The sequence below is a fragment of the Nylanderia fulva genome, unplaced genomic scaffold (genome assembly GCF_048542155.1).
Source record: "Nylanderia fulva isolate GAGA-0341 unplaced genomic scaffold, ASM4854215v1 Scaffold10, whole genome shotgun sequence".
NCBI lineage: Eukaryota > Metazoa > Arthropoda > Insecta > Hymenoptera > Formicidae > Nylanderia > Nylanderia fulva.
Genome location: NW_028189193.1, coordinates 1,042,511 through 1,062,409, shown reverse-complemented (window position 1 = coordinate 1,062,409; position 19,899 = coordinate 1,042,511). Strand labels below are relative to the sequence as shown.

At 36.6% G+C, this 19,899-nt stretch overlaps 1 protein-coding gene across 1 annotated transcript in view; it reads right to left on the bottom strand.

The window, feature by feature from the left end:
• Positions 1-19,899, bottom strand: part of mbo (nuclear pore complex protein Nup88) — a 74,245-nt gene that overhangs the window by 2,815 nt on the left and 51,531 nt on the right. Inside the window, exons 2-6 of the mRNA XM_029315803.2 lie at positions 18,743-18,912; positions 1,543-1,656; positions 916-1,102; positions 462-562; positions 105-303 (exon numbers count right to left, since the gene is read on the bottom strand). Coding sequence (XP_029171636.1) covers positions 105-303; positions 462-562; positions 916-1,102; positions 1,543-1,656; positions 18,743-18,912 — 771 coding nt within the window. The remainder of the gene's footprint in view (positions 1-104; positions 304-461; positions 563-915; positions 1,103-1,542; positions 1,657-18,742; positions 18,913-19,899) is intronic.

The window sequence follows — 19,899 nt, the reverse complement described above, 5'->3', positions numbered from 1 at the left end:
TTGCGCGCTAATTTAGTTTGTTCATAATTAATGAGATGTATTAACAAAAATATCGTATATGTATAATTATATATACAGATATGTATTGTTAATATTTATTATACCTTTCTATCGGCCTTGTCGTCCTCGTCGTTCAATATTTCGCGCAATAGTATCGCGTGATAAATCTTTCCAGTGCACATGGCGATGATCACTATTGGCGGGGTAGTTTGCAGACACATGATAGAGCATGAATCTATTCCGTAATTATCGTCGGCCGGCGGATACATAGACAACGAACCTAGTACCACTGGATCCTCGTAGCTATCCAACAATTAAAGCCATCAGTCAAAAAAGTTATCACATTATTTACTTATATTAGTTTGTTATTTTAGATTCGCTAATAGTTAATGCTCTTTTGTCGCTAAATTTGGATATCACATATATATATATATATATAATATTTAATATTTAATTCGTACTTTTCCAATAAGATGTTCCCATAAACGATTAGCACTTCACCGTTTCCTCGGAGAACCAAGATCGGCCATTCGATCTGATTCCAGTCGACTGTGTCTTTTATCTAAAAATTATTAACAATACATTCTGCAGTGCACTGATCTTAAATACAAAAAGATTAAAAAACTAGTATTAACAATGATTTAAATCTATATTTCTTCAAAGATTTGAGAATACAAATTTTCTTTATTTTTTAAATATTCAATATTTAATATTAAATTAATCCACGTGCAATAAAAAAGTTATTATCAATTTCAAAAGCAAGCTTGTTTTAATATTTAAATCTACGAGCAACAAAATTCATAATTAAATGCATCATGTTCCTAGATATCTATTATTTTGAATTTTCATTAAATTATGACTTATTTTGCATATAACGAATAAAAGTAAAAATTTTACAGAGATGTTGGCTTGTACCTCGTTGATGCTTTTATAGGCGAACATATCCGGCTTTCTTAGGGTAGGAGTGGCAAAATCGAAATCCACCGCAGTCTCACCAAGGGATGCAAAACCCGGGATCTTCGAAGGCGGGCTCGATGGTGCACGGCCGACCTTCCAGCAATTTACGAGTCTGGGTGCACCACCCAGGTCGCACTCGTACAAACTGCAAAGTTAAGTGCAGCTTAAGGTCAATCCGACGACAGTTTTTTTTTAAAGACACTTCGGCGCGGCGTATAAAGCCTTCTAAAGTATAGTTTGTAAATGTTTTTCTTATTCTTAAGAAAGCCTCCCTTCCCTTCGTTCCATCATCTAACGCAAAAAGTTAAAAACGCGAATTTAAGTTATGTCACATTGTACTTTCGGAGAGTTTCGCAGTTTTCTGTAATTATAATGACAGTTTTTGCGAGAAAGATACTGCTTGCGCGGCTGAAAGATGAAATATTTTTGTTTCTAACATATCGTATAAACATATGCATACATACAATTGATAAGGTTGATGATAAGATGATGATAATAAATAATAACTCTCTATAAAGATTGAAATAAAGATTTTGTAGTTGAATAATTCAGTTAGAAAAAAGTCGCATGATTTTTTTTAATTACCGAAAAGAGTTCTCTGATGTCAAAACCAATAGATGCGAGTCATTCGGAGAACCCGGATGCCATCGTGTTCGTCGAATTTCCGCGCTTGCTCCAAAATCTCCAAAATTATGATTTCTGTAATCAGAAAATAAAAATAATGAGATTACGACATTTTCATAATTACGTTATATTATTTTTTATTATAAAAATTAATAATTGTTCGCAATTTATTAATCACTAACGCAATGTAAAATATAAGAAAGAGTAAATTTTATTCTCTTATTCACACTTTGCTTTTTCATTTTCTATGATTATAGCAGTAAGATTTCGTATAACTAGTATTTAAATTCAGAAATATATGTTCCAATTTTTTTCACTCTTAGTTTAAGATGGAATAAGTTCATAAAAAAGATTCTTGGTCAAACAGATATTTTAAATACTTCTACGTATAATATTATAAGATAAATTTTAATTTAAAATATAACTGATTGACTCTACTATTATACTGATTTTTTTTAGTAAGATTTCACTGTTTTGTACAATAGTATTATACTATAACTGCATAATTTTATTTAAGAGAGTTATAACAGTAATACGTATCTATTATTTTCCTGTAATTAATTAAAAAAGAATTAAAAGATAGATGTTGACCTTTTAAAGTTTGTTATATGTGAATAGAACAAAAGAAAAAATATGCATAAAATTGCGCGGATATGAGACATCGATCCAAGCTCTGGATTCGCGCCTAAGCAAAGAGAGGCGCATTCGACCGTGCGGATGAGCATTAATGGCTTTATAATCTAATGAATTTTTAGGTTAAGCGTCGGGAAGGACGAGCGGGAAATCCAGATAGGTTTTTCCCCGGGATTTATTGCCGAGAAAGAAAAGACGGGGGATACGAACGAGTCGCGCTTATCTCTCGCGTTCGTCGGTGCCTTCCGACCGATGGGTAACAACCAAATTTATCCCCATCAAAGTAATAATAATCATTTGACTGCGAGAAAATATTCAGATCTTGAATTAGATTCTGTTTCCCTTTTAATTTTTCAGGATTTTCACTTTTACTCTCAAAGGATCTTTTTTAAATTACTTTCTTTAGAGAGGGCATGTCTAAATAAGTGCGAAAAATTTATTTTTATTTCATTTTTTATTGTTTTATTTTTAGAGTATACGTTTATACAAGAAACCCTCCCTTAAATCGACAAAGAATTATCTCCTAAAATTTTTCGCCCTTATTTAGATCCTGTATATGTCTTATGTCATTTTTAAAATATGTAAAGTTTGTGTTTTTAAATCTGTTGTTCTCAAAACGCAATCATTAGTTTTTATTGTCGAGATGATCTTCTGAATTAAGTGACTGTATGATCTCTTTCTTCAAAGGACGTTAAGCTATGCTTAGTTAGTCCGAATGTGTAGAGTCCATAATCGTTTACGCTCTACGTAGACTCTATTATTTAATTCGCTCATTTATGAAAAAAAATTACGTAATTCGTCTCGGAATCTTAAGTGAGAGAGGGTGGACGGAGAAAGCGGAGCCTGCGGAAGGAACAGCAGTGACTTAAACGCAATAACGAATAATACGGCAGGGAGGTTCCTAGAGAATAAAATGATACGACATACCGTATAAGATCTCTCTACTTTGAAGTCAGGTCTGTGCCGTTCTTTGTACAAATTGCGAGAAAAGCGCAGCGCAAAAAGCGCGTCTACCGCCACCGGGGTTAATACGTTTACGTAGGAAAATTATTTTTAATTTTTCTAGACGTGCCCCTCGGACGGGAAAGAAAGAGAGAGAAAGAGAGAGGGTGTGGCAGAATGCGCGGCACTGCCGTGTAAGAATTTCTTAATTAGATTCGAGCAGCTGCACGGCCTCTCGTTCTTTTGTTTCGGCGAAAAATTTCCGGTAAGTCGCGATGGCGAGATCAGGTCAGGAATTCGTACTTTATTAGATGCTTCGGCCTGGATTCAAAAGAGCGAGTCTGTAGATTGCTTTTCATATTTTCTTTTCATTTCTTCGATCGCAAAGTTTCGAGATCAATTGATTTCCCGATTTCTATTTTTATATTTAGATAATCATTTTTCTTTTTTTTCCAATGCGACGAAGCATCAATGACATCTCAAATGGTATAAAAATCTAAAAATTGAAAAACAATCCTGTTTTCGCTCCAATATAAGTATTTCGAAGACAATATTAAAGTGTTAAAAATTGTTTTCATATATTTTTATCTATATAGTGTATTAATATTAAAATTTCTTAGATAGAAACCTTTCTTTTTTTTCCAACGCGAGGAACACATTAATGATATCTTAAATTGTTTAAAAGTCTAAAAATTGAAATCCTATTTTTGTTTGCTCCAATATAAGTATTTCGAAAACAATACTAAAGTGTTAAAAATGAATTTCATATATTTTTATTTATATTACATTCACGAATGTGCGCAATATTAAAATCTCTTGCGCAGAAACCTTCCTTTTTTTCTAATGCGAGGAACATCAATGCCATCTCGAATGGTATAAAAGTGTAAAAATTCTGAAATCCCGTTTTTTGCTCGAATGCAAGTTTATTTCTAAAACAATACTAAAGTGTTAAAAATAGATTTCATATATTTTTATCTACACTACATTCACGAATGTGCGCGATATTAAAATCTCTTAGAGAGAAACATATTTACTTGATTTAATAATACAAATGACCCGAAATGGATATTTATGCGATACACTCTCTTGAAATCTTTTTTCGGTGGATTCAGCGTCAACGCGAATATCGAATACGCAAACGGGGGTTGCGAGAGCACCCTTAAATGCGTTGGTCCTGTTTGCCATTCATTTTATTTAGGAATATATTCAACGCTCCATCGAACGGGAGCATCTCCGCGGGCGCCGCATCGCGGTGTAATCAAGACAGCTTAATACCTATCAGAAATACGCGCAGCTAGAAGGGGTATAGGCATAAATTCTGATAATTTCGAAAATTGTGACAGAACGAAGAAAAATCCTCGGGAGAGAGGTCGCGGCGCGAAAAGTGCGAATAAATCGTTGCGTATGCCTTTGTCAACGAAACGGCGAGTACAGGAGGGTTGGTGCTCGCTGGGGTGAGAGAGAGTCACACAACCACAACCACCACCACCACCACCATCACCACCACCAGCAGCAGTGTCTGGCCCTTTTTTTTCACCCTATCTCTTCCCCTCGTCTCTCTCTCTCTCTCTCTCTCTTCGCCGGGTGCGTGCGTACATTTTTATCAATTATTAAGAACTCCTGGCTCGCGCTTGTGCTGGTTGGCGGTCGTGTCGCCGTTCTGCGCGGGACGTATGTACTAACGGGGGTGTATAACCCGGAGAACGTTGTGTGCCGGTGATACCCGATGCCCACTGTCTTTTTCTCTCCGGAATGCCCGGGACCTTTTGCTCACTTTTTCTGGCATGCCGCGGACATTAATAACGGCCACGGGCTAACCACCGCCGTCAACCCCCTTGCCAACGTTACCGTGTCCACAGCCGCGGAAAGTGCGAGAGTAATAATAAAATATACGAAATGTAGGCGAGAGAGTATCTCGTTGTGCGAGCGCGAGCGGCCGGGCCGAGAGACCGACAAAACAAACGTCGCGACGTTACGGTGTACCTTTCATTGTCCGCGAAAAGGTACGCGGATCTCCTCGCGTTATAATAATTTAGAGCGACGCTGCGCGAGCCCTGATTTTAGCTTAATAGAACGCCGCCCCGGTAGATTCGGCCGGGGCTCGCCGCGTCGCGTTGCTTCGCGTGTTTCTTCTCGCGAGAGATTGTCATTATTCTCGCGGAGACCGGACAATTTCAACCTACCGCCGACGCGAAATTATCACGATTTGCGTGCCGGATATTCGGGATATAAAGATGTCATTCTTAGAGGATTGATACGTGCATACATAAACTTTATCAATTCATGCATATTATTTTTTTATTGCATGTTAAAGGACCCCGTACAAACTGTTTTTGTATTTCGGTGGAATTTTGGCTGATTTTTTCATATGCTGTAGTTTATGATCTGCTGAACAAAAGATGTAATATGGGTAAATGAATAATTACTGAGCTACAAACAATTCGTGTTTGACTGACTGTAAATTATAACTGTTTATTATTTAGCTTTGAGCCTGTTACATTTTTTTCGTTCAGAATATCATGTGAGAAAACCAACTGATTTATTGGGATTTGATTTCATTTAGAATTTCATATAGATTCAAAAACCCTATGCGCTACTCTTATATAATATTAAATCTTGGTTCAAAGAATTCTAAATAATAGATATATACAGAGAGAATTTTCTCTTAGAATTTACTCTGAAAATCATGGTAATCGTGAGACAATATGAAAAAATTTTATAAGAGTTTCTCTGATTAATATTTATTACAGTAAAAATATTCATATCTATCAGATATATAAAATATGTTCGATTAATATTGCTATGTACATATAAATATTTTTTATCGTGTGTTAAATATTAATCAGAAAAACTCTTAAAAAATTCTAATAATACCATGATTTTCAGGATAAATTCTAAGAAAAAATTCTCTCCATGTAGTTACTGATTTACAGTTATTCGAATACGAAAAATTTGGGCTTTACGAATTGTTTGACTGATTGTCACTCAGTAACTGTCCACTATTTAGTTCTAAAGCTATTACATCTTTTGTTCAACAAGTCACAAGCTACAATATATTTAAAAAACCGATCAATTCCATGGAAATCCAATTTTCACAAGGCTTGTGCCGGATCCTTTATATATATATAAATGTCATTAAAAAAAAGAGCTAAAAAAGAAATAATTATGTAAATAATTTTGTAAATTTTTAATGTCTTTGCGTTAATTTAGAGACGCAGGGCAACCCTACGTTACATCTCGTTTCAGGCAGAATTTCGATGAAATAGAAATTTGTAATGTTCGGCCGTGTCACGTGCGACTTTTACATTGACGTGCATTCTTTATACAGCGATTATGTACTTCAAACTCCCACGGGGACAACGTTTCAGCTTAATTCCGCCCGGCATGCCCGTAACGGGCGTAATATCGTTCAGTTACTTGGAATATTTTTATTACATCCTCGCGGTCGGAGGACGACGGAGTTGGCGGGATCCGCCAGGCTATGCTCACGATATAACGAGAGCCATTATGATAAGCGGATGCATAGATTAGACATTACTCGTTAACCCGCCTGCGCTCGAAGCTCGAAAGACATCGCCTCGCGCTATCAAACGAGTATGACGAGAAATTGACGACGATATCGCGAGGGTCCCAATCATGAGCGCAGGATTTTTTCTAGAAAGGGGCATGATTAAAATTTTTTATTCCTATCCTTTCTTAATTTTTTAAATTCAATGTTTTTATTATTTTGTTATCTTAATATTTTTATATTAAATATAAAATTGCAAATAATTTGCAGTATTTATTCACAAGGAGAGCAAATGCTTGATTATTTGATATTCGGATAAGCGATCAAACAAAGTTGTGTAATAAATTAATATGCCTGATGATTTCAATTCAATTTTCGACGATTATAGATATTTATAAATCTCGAGAATGTGATATCAATTATATTAACATATATGATATATTAACGTTAAGTGTATTATTTTAATTTTAATGATATATGGTAGGCGTAGAAAGTGATTAGCCTTATCGATCCACGATCTCTCGGTTCTTTGTTCTCCACACCTAATTTGGCTCATCGGTACTCGTTACCAACAACAAACTGCCACATTACAGAACGGAAGTTCTCTCATCCCGAAAGGGGACGGAAGACGCCCTTCCTCCCCTCCTCTTTCGCTCGTCCGAGGGCGCAGGGGCGGCCCATAAAATCGGGATGTTGCGCAAAATATAACGACCGACGTTCTCCTGGCGCTGGCTGACGCTCCCATCGTAATTCATTCCCGACTCTCGCTTGCCTTCGCCTTCCCGACGACACCTGCGTCGGCAACTAAGCCCGTTAATTCTCGACACCGCGGCCCGGCCCGTCTCTCCATCGCCCTGCCATCGGCTCTCTCGCCGGGAAACCCGGCTTCCCGGTTGCGCCAACCTGACACGTTCCGGTTCTCGATCTTTGCCGGTGCTTACGCCCCCGTAGATTCGCTACCCGATGACGTGGGTGTTGAGTCTCGTGTCGAGTATTTCGTTATAGCGCTACACATTCGCCAACGTGTCATACGTAATCAGATAATGTTATGTGTGCAATAGTAATTATGAATATTATTTCAAATTCATTAATCTCTTTCCTTCTAATTATTAGGGAATAAGGAGTAATTATTAAGAAAACATAATTAGCGAAATTAAAACATTTTTTTATATTTTAGTTTCATATAAAATCAATGTATTGTAAATTATAAATATTATTTGAAAGCGATCGATCTCTTTCCTTCTTTTCTATTTTTTTTTCTTCGCAATCGACGCGATTCTTTTTTAAAGAATGTTGAAAAAGAAAGCTAGACTTGTAATTATTAAGAAAAAATAATTTGGGATAAAAATATAAAAAAATTGTCTTATCTTCGCTAATTATTTTGTCTTAATAATTACAGTTCTGTCTTTTTCAGGCTTCTAGAATTTCCGCGCGATATTAATTTAATATAAAAATTTAGGTCACAAGTAAGGAATTAAAATAAAAAGCTCAGGGTTCACATTTTTTTTTTTTTTTTGAAAAAGGACGAACAAATCTGACCGTGATATCGACTTTGCGTCACGCGAACCCGTGTCTTTGGACGTGAAACGTTCGAAACGGATGTAGATAGGTAGGTAGGTAAGCGACTACGACGGAAAACGGCAAACAAAGGATACCGAGATCCGCGAGAAGAGAAGAGTGCCCGGGCACCCCAGACTGTCGCGCGGATGCCCGTGGCTAGCACACGTACTGCCGTAATTAAAAGAACCGACAGATGTGTCTTTCTCTCTCCCTCGTTCTCTCGCTCTCCTTCTTTCATCGGCTTTTATTTCGTTACGTGAAGCAACGACGACGACGACGACGACGACGACGACGATGACGTCGACTGGAACGCGTCTCGCGTATTTAAATTCTCTGCGACGCGACGCTCGGAATTCTTTGATTAGACGAAGGTACCTGCTGCAACGCGCGCCATGGTAGATGAACGTACGAATCTGCATATCATTGGTGTCATGATAATTCTATAAATCGGGGTTCAAATCGCGCGCGAGAGACCCGTCGTCTTGTACATGAATTATGAGAGAACCTTTAAATTTGACGTTTCGTCGAAATATGATCTGTATATCATCTGTACAGAGTTCTCTTTAAAATCGTATTTTAGATGTCAAAGTAATTAATTAATAAAAAAATTTAATTTAAAAGTAATTAATTTGATAAATTCATAAAATTTAAATTTTCAATCGGATGCTGCAGACTATATTTTATATATATACTTGAGAATGATTGAAATGCTGATAAAGTAATTAGAAAAAAATTAAATTTGATACAAAAGTAATTAATTAATAAAAACAATAATTAATTTGCTAAATTCGTGAAATTTAAATTTTCAATCAAATGCTGCAGACTATATTTTATATGTATACTTGAGAATGATTAAAGTGCTGATAAACCTAGTTTTAATAATTGTCCGACAAATAAAAATATACATAAAAGTCTTGCGAAAAAGGAATATCTCTACGATCAAGAGTAAAGACACCAGATAAACGAATTTATTCTTTGTTTGCGTCGCGGAACGAATGTCGGCCGATTATATAGTGTAACGGCGAGCTTTTTAATTCCGCGCGATCTCTCGTAATTTAACTCTTTCGTTAACGCTGATTCGACGAGAAATATCGTTCGGCCGGCAATAAAGTTTCAAGCCGGGCCGGGCCTGATAAAGCGCGACACACGTAAACCGTAAAACGGCTTATACGCTTTTTCCTCGGCATGCCGACATTTTTCAAAAGGCGCGGATATCATCGGGGACCATCTAAATCATCCCTGCGCGCGAGTACAGCGCGACCCTATGCTCGGCCTCCGCAAACAACCCCCTCCTGCGTGTCCATTCATCCCCCGCCAATCCCACGCTAGCCGCGAAAAAACACCGGCAAGCCGGTGATTTTCGTTAGTGCTTGCTCATCGAAAAAAAGTAGAAAAAATAGGGGGTGAATTCGAAGTGTGGGGGATGCACACGTAGGAGGGTGTAGCGGAGTGTCGTGGTGTTTGGAGACGGGTTTTCTCTTTCTCTTACACACGACGCGCGTGTATATATGTATATGTGTGCAGCACCGCGTGTGGTCGACCGAGATTAGCTTCGGGTTTATATCGGGATTACATATGTAAAACCATTAGGTTAAATCATTTTTTAAATAAACGCACCGTGATCCTCCCCTTTCCCTTTTCCCCTCCCGTGACCAGCGGCCCGGGTCAGATAGGAGAACGATTCCCGCGCGTTCGCGTAGATGGGCCGAAAAGGGGGACAGGAGGGAGAGGAGTGATTCCAGCCCCCGTGGGTGAAATATTCCGTAGCACGTTCAACATATGCTCGAGAAACTCTCTCCAGCGCGCGCGATTGACCGCTTCTGCAACCGGTGTCCGTGAAATTTCCGCGTTCGGAAATAAATGAGCTTGCACGCGTGACAGATTAGCCAGCGAACTTCATGGCGCGTCGTAAATCTGTCTTCTTTATTGTTTGTCTTTCGCCCGGGAGCGAAGGTTTCAACCAAATATCAGAACGTGGGAATTCAGCAAATATCGTTTTTTTTCACGCCCACACTTGCCTGAAAATGATCATATGCGACAACTTTTAAAAAATTGATATATTTGGATTTAATTGAATTTTATTTTTTAGACACCCTATATAGGTATAAATGATAATTTTAGATTTTAAACATGTCCGATAAACTGTCCGATTATCAAAATCTGTGTTATATTAGCCGGGCTGACATGATAAGTAGTACGTCCACTTACGTCTGATCAATCATAGTTTTATCTACTTACTATAAGTCTGACCAGTTATGCGTCTTAATCTACTAGTATAGTAATTATCATTTTGAAATCTATTTAATGTCTGTGTATTCACTGATTTTTCTTGTTATTTATGGCGCGTATGGATCGTCTGCTCAATCATAGTTTTATCTACTTACTATAAGTTTGACCAGTTATGCGTCTTAATCTACAAGTGCAATAATTATCATTTTATTTACTTAATGCCGGCATATTCAGTGATTTTTCTTGATAATTATAACACGTAAGAATAATATTTAATGTCTATAAAATAATCAATTTATATTTAATTGTAGAATAAATATGATCGTGTCGGCGCGCGGCCTAATTATGCATCTTAATCTGTTATATAATAATAATTTTGGAATTTATTTATTTGCGTATTCAACGATTTTTTTTATTATTTATGGCGCGTATGGATTGTCTGATCAATCATAGGTTTATCTACTTACTATACGTCTGACCAGTTATGCATCTTAATCTACTAATATAATAAGTATGGTAATTATTATACTAGTATATTTGGATTTGATTGAATTTTATTTCTTGGACACCGTATATAAATGTAAATGATAATTTTAGATTTTAAACATGTCCGATAAACTGTCTGATTATTAAAATTTATATTATATTAGCCGGACTGACATGACAAGTAGTACGTCCACTTACGTCTGATCAATCATAGTTTTCTCTACTTAGGTACTATAAGTCTGACCAGTTATGCGTCTTAATCTACTAGTATAGTAATTATCATTTTGAAATCTATTTAATGTCTGTGTATTCACTGATTTTTCTTGTTATTTATGGCGCGTATAGATCGTCTGATCAATCATAGTTTTATCTACTTACTATAAGTTTGACCAGTTATGCGTCTTAATCTACAAGTGCAATAATTATCATTTTATTTACTTAATGCCAGCATATTCAGTGATTTTTCTTGTTAATTATAACAATAAAATTTAATCAAATCCAAATATACTAGCATAATATAAATAAACTAGTATAATAATTATCATACTAAGAATAATATTTAATGTCTATAAATCAATCAATTTATATTTAATTGTAGAATAAATATGATCGTGTCGGCGCGCGGCCTAGTTATGCATCTTAATCTGTTAGGCCCGGTTTCACAAACGTCGGTTAACTGTAACCTCCGGTTAAATTATATTTTTATCACTTTTCACATACGTATTTAAAAAGAGACATAGATATAATTTAACCGGAGGTTAAAGTTAACCGACGTTTTTGAAACCGGGTCTTAGTATAATAATAATTTTGGAATTTATTTATCTGCGTATTCAGCGATTTTTCTTATTATTTATGGCGCGTATGGACTGTCTGATCAATCATAGTTTTATCTACTTACTATACGCCTGACCAGTTATGCATCTTAATCTACTAATATAATAAGTATGATAATTATTATACTAGTTTATTTATATTATGCTAGTATATTTGGATTTGATTAAATTTTATTTTTTGGACACCCCATATAAATGTAAATAATAATTTTATATTTTAAACATGTCCGATACACTGTCTGATTATGAAAATTTATATTATATTAGCCGGACTGACATAACAAGTAGTACGTCCACTTACGTCTGATCAATCATAGTTTTCTCTACTTAGGTACTATAAGTCTGACCAGTTATACGTCTTAATCTACTAGTACAATAATTGCCATTTTAAAATCTATTTAATGTCTCTGTATTCTTACTGATTATTCTTGTTATTTATGGCGCGTATAGATCATCTGATCAATCATACTTTTATCTACTTATTATAAGTCTGACCAGTTATGTATATTAATCTACTAGTGCAATAATTATCATTTTGAAATCTACTTATCCGTGTATTCAGCGATTTTTCTTGTTATTTATGGTGCGTATGGATAATATTTAATATGCATATAAAAAAATCAATTTTTATTTAATTGTAGAGTAAGTATGACCGCGTCGACGCAGTTCGAGGTGCAGTGTAAAGCTGAATATTTTTTTCGACTGTGATAAAACCGCAATCTGGCAGTTACATCGTGCAAACAGTAACTCGCGATACGATGGTTTTTAATATAAATTTTGAGGAATGTGTGGTCGTGCGGAAGATATAAAATAGTCGCAGGCATGTCCACACATCCACTCTTGCGCCGCCATAAACATTACGTGTCCAGACAAATATTTCTTTCACACCAAATGTGAGCCTGCATTTTTTGTTCGATCTAGAAGATATAAATTCAATTCATCGTGTACATACCGCGGCAATATCGCTAGAATTTTATCATATGTTGTCAATGCATAAAGATAATCGAGCAATAAATTTTGAGATAATATGAATGAACGAATGTCGATGCTTCATCATATCGCACATAATATTCGTATCTCAAAACTGTCAAAAAGTGTTTTCTTGATGAATTATAAAAATAATAAAAAAATTATTATTCGCATATCTTTCATGTACTTTTAAATATATTTTATGTCTTGTATATTATATTTTATTAGCTGATCTTTAATAAGATATATCTATTGCAATTTTATAAAAAATTTATTAATTTTTAAATACATTTTTTATAAAAAATTTATTAATAAAAAATCGAAAAAATAAAAAAAATCAATAATTATTAATAGGCCGCAAATTATCTGTCACAAGATTTTGTTTTTTTTATCAATATAATACGAAATATTCGTATCTAATTACATACGTGTGTCAAATATCTATTTTGTTTCTTGCTGCGAACGTTTACGGTGACTCGTCTGTTTCGCGGAGCTCGGAATCTGGAAGCTCGCAGATGAAGAGCCAGGCATTAGGGGTTTACGAGGCGAATATTCCGTAGGACGATTTCGGAGAGACGCTCGCGGTGCCGGCGAGTGGATTGGGTAAAGGTTGGGTGGATGAGGGGGTTGGTTATAAGAGGTGAGAATTATTCATAAACGTAGGCTGACTTTTGGCGAAGGGAAAGGGAGAGCGAGTCGCGGAGTGAGAAGAAACGCCGTAGATTTCTCTGCGCCGTTCCGAGAAGCTGAAATCTACCGAATATTAAGGCAGGTGGTAAGGGGGTGGTCGCGGGGCGAGGTCCTCCGCATAATAAACACATAACGGTAATCCTTAAAACAATAATTAGCCGCGCGGGCCAACCAAGAGGCGACGATCTTCCGGCCGCCGCGCGGAATGGCGCCGCTTTCGCAATTCGTTGTCGAATTAATACCGCGACGATCCACCCCGTGGCCGCATTACGCGCTAGGAATTGTACTTACTTCCTATAGCGATTATCCGCGGAAGGGATCCTATATTGCCTTTGGAAGGAGAGTAAACTGTTACTCTGCGGTTTAATTATTCCGATTTGCTGTTATTTACTAATATTTTGACAAGTGCTTCTATCGCATTGTATAAATCTCGAGATTTTTTATTATTCATCCCCATATGCAATTTCAAAGAATAAGGAATTGAACAATTTTATTTTTGTGTATGTTAGAAACATAATTTTAATTATATAAAACGCTCTTTATCACAGTCATATAATCATTTGGTGTCATTAAATAAAGATGTAACTGGTCAGACTAAATCTAAAGTAATACTACTTGCTATGTCAGATCGGGCTTAATGTCGACTAACAAATTTAAAAAATTTCGATGATTAGATAAATATTTGTAATATTACAAAATCTTAAAAATATACTTACAGGGTGTCCTAATATTTCAAAAATATTAATTCAAAATTACAATAGATAATCATGCTATAATAAATCAAATAATTCATTAATTTATCTTTTATATTAACACATTAATAATTAAATTTTTAATAAATATAAAGATTCACGTTATATTTTACACACATTCTTCTCTCAAAAGAATAGCATAATGAAAAGTACACGAAAGAGAAAGATAATTATTATATTTATATTAGACTAAATATATTCATATTCCGCATTGTCAATTAATAAAGATTTCACAAACATGTTCTAAATGTGACGAATGGATCGCAAATGAAAAAGATTCGTCATTAATTCGATAAAATAAAATCTGCATTAACGTCAACATTCCGTACATTTTTCTTTTGGATGATTTTGCGCAAAGGAAACTGCCAGAGATTCTTGATCCTCGGGGACATTTAAAACATCCGAGAAGGGCGGACGAGTTTTTCGCGAAGGTGAGAGAATCCGTGGGGGATGCACAAACGGGAAAGAGGCAGAGGAGAGCTTGAAATGAAGCGGAATAAGACCGAAGGGGCTGCCGCGAAGTGGTAATAGTTTTAATCCGGTGTCTTGAAGTCAGGATTTGGCGGCGCGGCAGTTAGTGGTTTGCCGGTAAGTCCAAGCGAACCCACTTCGCGCTCTGATATCATAATCCGAATAATCACTATTATTGCCGCCATTTGCTTAATCCGAGGCCCGTCCTCCCTGCAACCGACGTGGTCGCAAGCTGCGGCACCTGTTCCTGTTATTCGGTTTCAGGACGCGCGACGAGAAGCGTCGACGAGAACGTCCAATCGAAAGTTTCCCCCCCACGTTTGCATTTTTAATTTCTTCGATTATTACATCGCTCTGGAAGGAGAACGCTCTTGAAGCTCACCGTGACTCGGAGATGAATGAACAAATGTCCGTCTCTTCGCGGAGCGATATCGATTTATCTCGCGTTTAATCATAACGATCTTTCATTCTTATTGCGATTAAAATCGACTAAATGCATTATTAATACAAAATGCAAATAATTACAGTGTTACACAAGAAATGATGAGTCTTGTATTATGCTTATAATTCAACGCGCGAGTAATTTTCAAAGTTAGAACGAGCAAAATTTTCCTTGTCGTCTTCAATAATATATGGAGAGAATTTTCTCTTAGAATTTACTCTGAAAATCCTAGTAATTATGGGACAATATAATACTAGAAGAATTTTATAAAAATTTCTCTGATTAATATTTACCACAATAAAAAATAACATATTTTCTACTTTATTGTGATAGATATTAATATTTTCTTTTTTCTTTCAATACCATATTGTTCTACGATTACCATGATTTTCAGGCTAAATTCTAAGGGAAAATTCTCTCCGTGTATCTTTGACTTTATCTGGTATAAGAAACATTCGCCTGGGTCGGTCTGATCATGTATCACGTGTTTATATGTATAGCTATTTGGAATTGTGGAATGATAACGCGCTCGGGACCTCGGCGAGAGGAAGCGAAGCCACCGGAAGTTCTGCCGGCAATAACGCATAAACTTCATTTAGCCTTATTTAAGCCAGCTGAGAGAGAGAGACATTAAATCCCCGAGATTCGTTCTAATGGTCGCGACTCACTTAGAAACTGCGATCTTTCGCGCGGTGTGCGCGCATAATGTGCGTTCTATGTGTGTTCTTAATAAATTCGCTCGAACCAGGAGACCGGTTGAAATCGCCTAAGTGAAACGGCGAAAAAACTTTAGCGCAAACTGCCGCTCTTAATTTGGCCAGTTTGTTTAGCAGCGGTCGCTTGTTCCTCTCTTGCTTTGCTTTCCTCTTTTTCTCGTTTTCTCTCTCTCTTCTCTTTGCCCTCTCTGTATCTCTTTCCCTCTCTCCCTCTCGAGGAACAAGCGGTTCGTTCGCTTCCGGAAAAAGTTCGGAATTACGAATTAGCAGGAAGTCGGTAGGAAAGTACCTGCATTTATTCTGAATTCAGTTTATTATGAAATTATAATGCGGAGGACGACTTAAAACGAGCGGTTACCCCTTTTTCGCGTTTATACCGCCTGGCGGATTAAGGGTCATCGTATTTTGCTATTAATTACCGCTTAATTTAGTGATGAGTTTTCTGGTATAGCTTCGCATGATACTCTTTTTTTATCGTCGAGATTTTAATTTTTTGTAATAGTTTTATATATCGCACAATGGTCTTTTAAAAGATTTGAGTTTTACTTAAACATCTCAGTTTACGTCAACATTTTCAAAATTTTCTTTCATAAAAAAGTCGGATTTTGAAGTCAAATCATGCTACTATTAATTACTACTATTAATTATATATTATTAATGTACTATTAATCATATTAATTAATATAGCGTTCATAAATATACATCGGGACGATTAGAATATCGCGCAATTACGAGCGTCGGAGATTACGCTGGTCGTACTACTTACTCCAGTCGATCGTCGTCAATAGATCCCTTTTTCCATAAATGTATAGCGTCCTCCCATATAGATCTATTGTGCCTTCTGTATTGTCAAAGGGGTAATTCTTCCATTAATAAACAAATTACCATTAATATACATTAATATATATTAATATATATTAATATACATTAATATATATTAATGTATATTAATAGTAATGTATTTCAATAATCTATTTGTTAATAGAAAAATTGTCGATAGAAGTGTATGGGACGACACTATATTTACAGAAGAGAGAGATCGATCGACGACGATCGACTACACCGTGATTAAGCGACGCGCCGGACGAGTAAGTAGTACGACCAGAGTAATCTCCGACGCTCGTAATTGCGCGACATTCTAATCGTCCGAAAGATTACGACCGGGGGTCGTATATATACTATTAATGTACTATTAATCATATTAATTAATATAGCGTCCATAAATATAGGTACATCGGGACTATTAGAATGTCGCGCAATTACGAGCGTCGGAGATTACGCTGGTCGTACTACTTACTCGATCGTCGATCGTCGTCAATAGATCCCTTTTTTCCATAAATATATAGCGTCCTCCCATATAGATCTATTGTGCCTTCTGTATTGTCAAAGGGGCAATTCTTCCATTAATAAACAAATTACCATTAATATACATTAATATATATTAATATACATTAATATATATTAATAGTAATGTATTTCAATAATCTATTTGTTAATAGAAAAATTGTCAATAGAAGTGTATGGGACGACACTATATTTACAGAAGAGAGAGATCGATCGACGACGATCGACTACACCGTGATTAAGCGACGCGCCGGACGAGTAAGTAGTACGACCAGAGTAATCTCCGACGCTCGTAATTGCGCGACATTCTAATCGTCCGAAAGATTACGACCGGGGGTCGTATATATACTATTAATGTACTATTAATCATATTAATTAATATAGCGTCCATAAATATAGGTACATCGGGACTATTAGAATGTCGCGCAATTACGAGCGTCGGAGATTACGCTGGTCGTACTACTTACTCCAGTCGATCGTCGTCAATAGATCCCTTTTTTCCATAAATATATAGCGTCCTCCCATATAGATCTATTGTGCCTTCTATATTGTCAAAGGGGCAATTCTTCCATTAATAAACAAATTACCATTAATATACATTAATATATATTAATGTATATTAATAGTAATGTATTTCAATAATCTATTTGTTAATAGAAGAATTGTCGATAGAAGTGTATGGGACGACACTATATTTACAGAAGAGAGAGATCGATCGACGACGATCGACTACACCAAGATTAAGCGACGCGCCGGACGAGTAAGTAGTACGACCAGAGTAATCTCCGACGCTCGTAATTGCGCGACATTCTAATCGTCCGAAAGATTACGACTGGGGGTCGGGGGCGCAAACGGGGGCCGGCACACACCGCCGGGGTAATGTTACGCGAGACAGTAGTCTCGGGTGGCATGTGTCGTTGATGAGGCGGTTAGTATTCAGCGGTGCTTCCTGGTCCCCCGGAACTTTTGAAAACTAACCGAGTAAAGCCACCTTAATTCCATAAGAGGGAGACCGAAGGGGTTTCCCGGGCGTCACCGTAACACCCTCTTAATTACAGGATATTAGGACGCCTACGGGAGACAGAGCGACGGTGCGGGGGAAAAGCAGATACGCGCGATTTATTATCCGCCGCTAATCTTATCTCTGCTTTTTTTACGATTTTTTTTCGGTACGCGAGTTTCTTCAAGGATCGCGAAAATCAATGAGGACGCCGATTGATATCGAGAGATGCATCTTGGTATTGCTAATTTAATTATTTTGTTACATCTTCAGATATTCAGAGAAATTGTTAATAAATAATTATTAAACATTTTATATTGTGCATCTTATGATATTAATTTTTTAAGACTTCGAGAATAGAATGTGATTAAAACAATAAATATAAACATTAATATTATATATTCGCACAATTGTTATTGCGATGCTATCATTTTAATTAAAATTTTATTTACGGATTTAAGGTAAATACTCAAACTTTTGAGTAAGTCGAGGCTTTTCCGCTTGTGTAATATAATATTTAAAATTGTATTACAAATAAGCAAAATTTTCATAGAAATAAAGATTTTGAAAGTAAATGTGTACTTACGTGCAGAGAATCGCTTCCTTGCCACCCTCGTAAACGGCGTCCTTGCCCCATCGTTTCGGTAGCACCATGAGAGAGATGCCCAAGTTGCCCCATAATGCCAACTGCGTTCCTGTCTCGTTTATCAGTACATTTGTGACTTCAAAAATTGGTGGATCCGTAGGTTGTAGCGACTGTAACAATAAATAAAAAAATAAAGAGAAATTAGTATTTATTCTGATAATTAATCATCAAATATATTATTTCATCGTTCTAATAATATTATAAGTTTATTATTAACAAGGGAATTGAATCATTGCATCCACAAAATAAAGATCTCTGAACAAAGATCTCGTCGGACCTCCAGGACCTTTTCATTAATTAAAATTTTAAGAAGACAAGCGAGGCGAGAAAGAAAAGTGGTACGTCGCCGATCCCGAAAACGTTTCCGCGCGAGGTATAAATTCATTATTACACGAGCCAGTAAGCACGCCGCAGGATTCTTCGCCCGATCGCGCCATTTTCTCTTTCGGGGACCCTCTCTCTCTCTTTTTCTCATCCCCCATCTATCCATCTATCTCTACCCGCGAGATATCTCCCCGTCTTTTAAACCTGCCTCTTTCGCCTCTCCCCGAGACGCGCATCGTCTATCGATTAAAAAACTTTATAATACGATCCCGCTTCTCGTTTGTTTTCCAGTTTGATTTTTATCATGCCGCCCCCGGGAAAAAGGCAGGTGCGCAACGTCGTCTACTCATCCCTCTTCGCAACCTCCCGATTCCTCTTCGACGTTTCTTCCCGCCGTTCTCCTTGCCCCGATATTTAATTTCGAACTAAGTTCGAAACGCGAACATCATTACGAGGCGGCATCCCCGCAGGTGGGGTATCGGCGTGTATCAAGGGGCAATTACTTTTTTTTTTCTACCCAGAGGATGGTTATTCCCCGGGTTTCTCTGATGGGGGAGACTTCTTTTCGTCTCTCGATATATCGAGTATCGTTGCGTCTCTCGTTCTCGACGTCGTATTGCGAAAGAAAATGTGCAGATGGGGTGGGAAGTGAAACAAGCTCGCGTAAGACCTGACGTGGCTTTTCAGAATAAAAGTAAGAATATATTTTAATAATATTTTCTCTGTAGAATATTTTTTCGTATACAAAAATAAACTTTTTTCAAAATAAAATT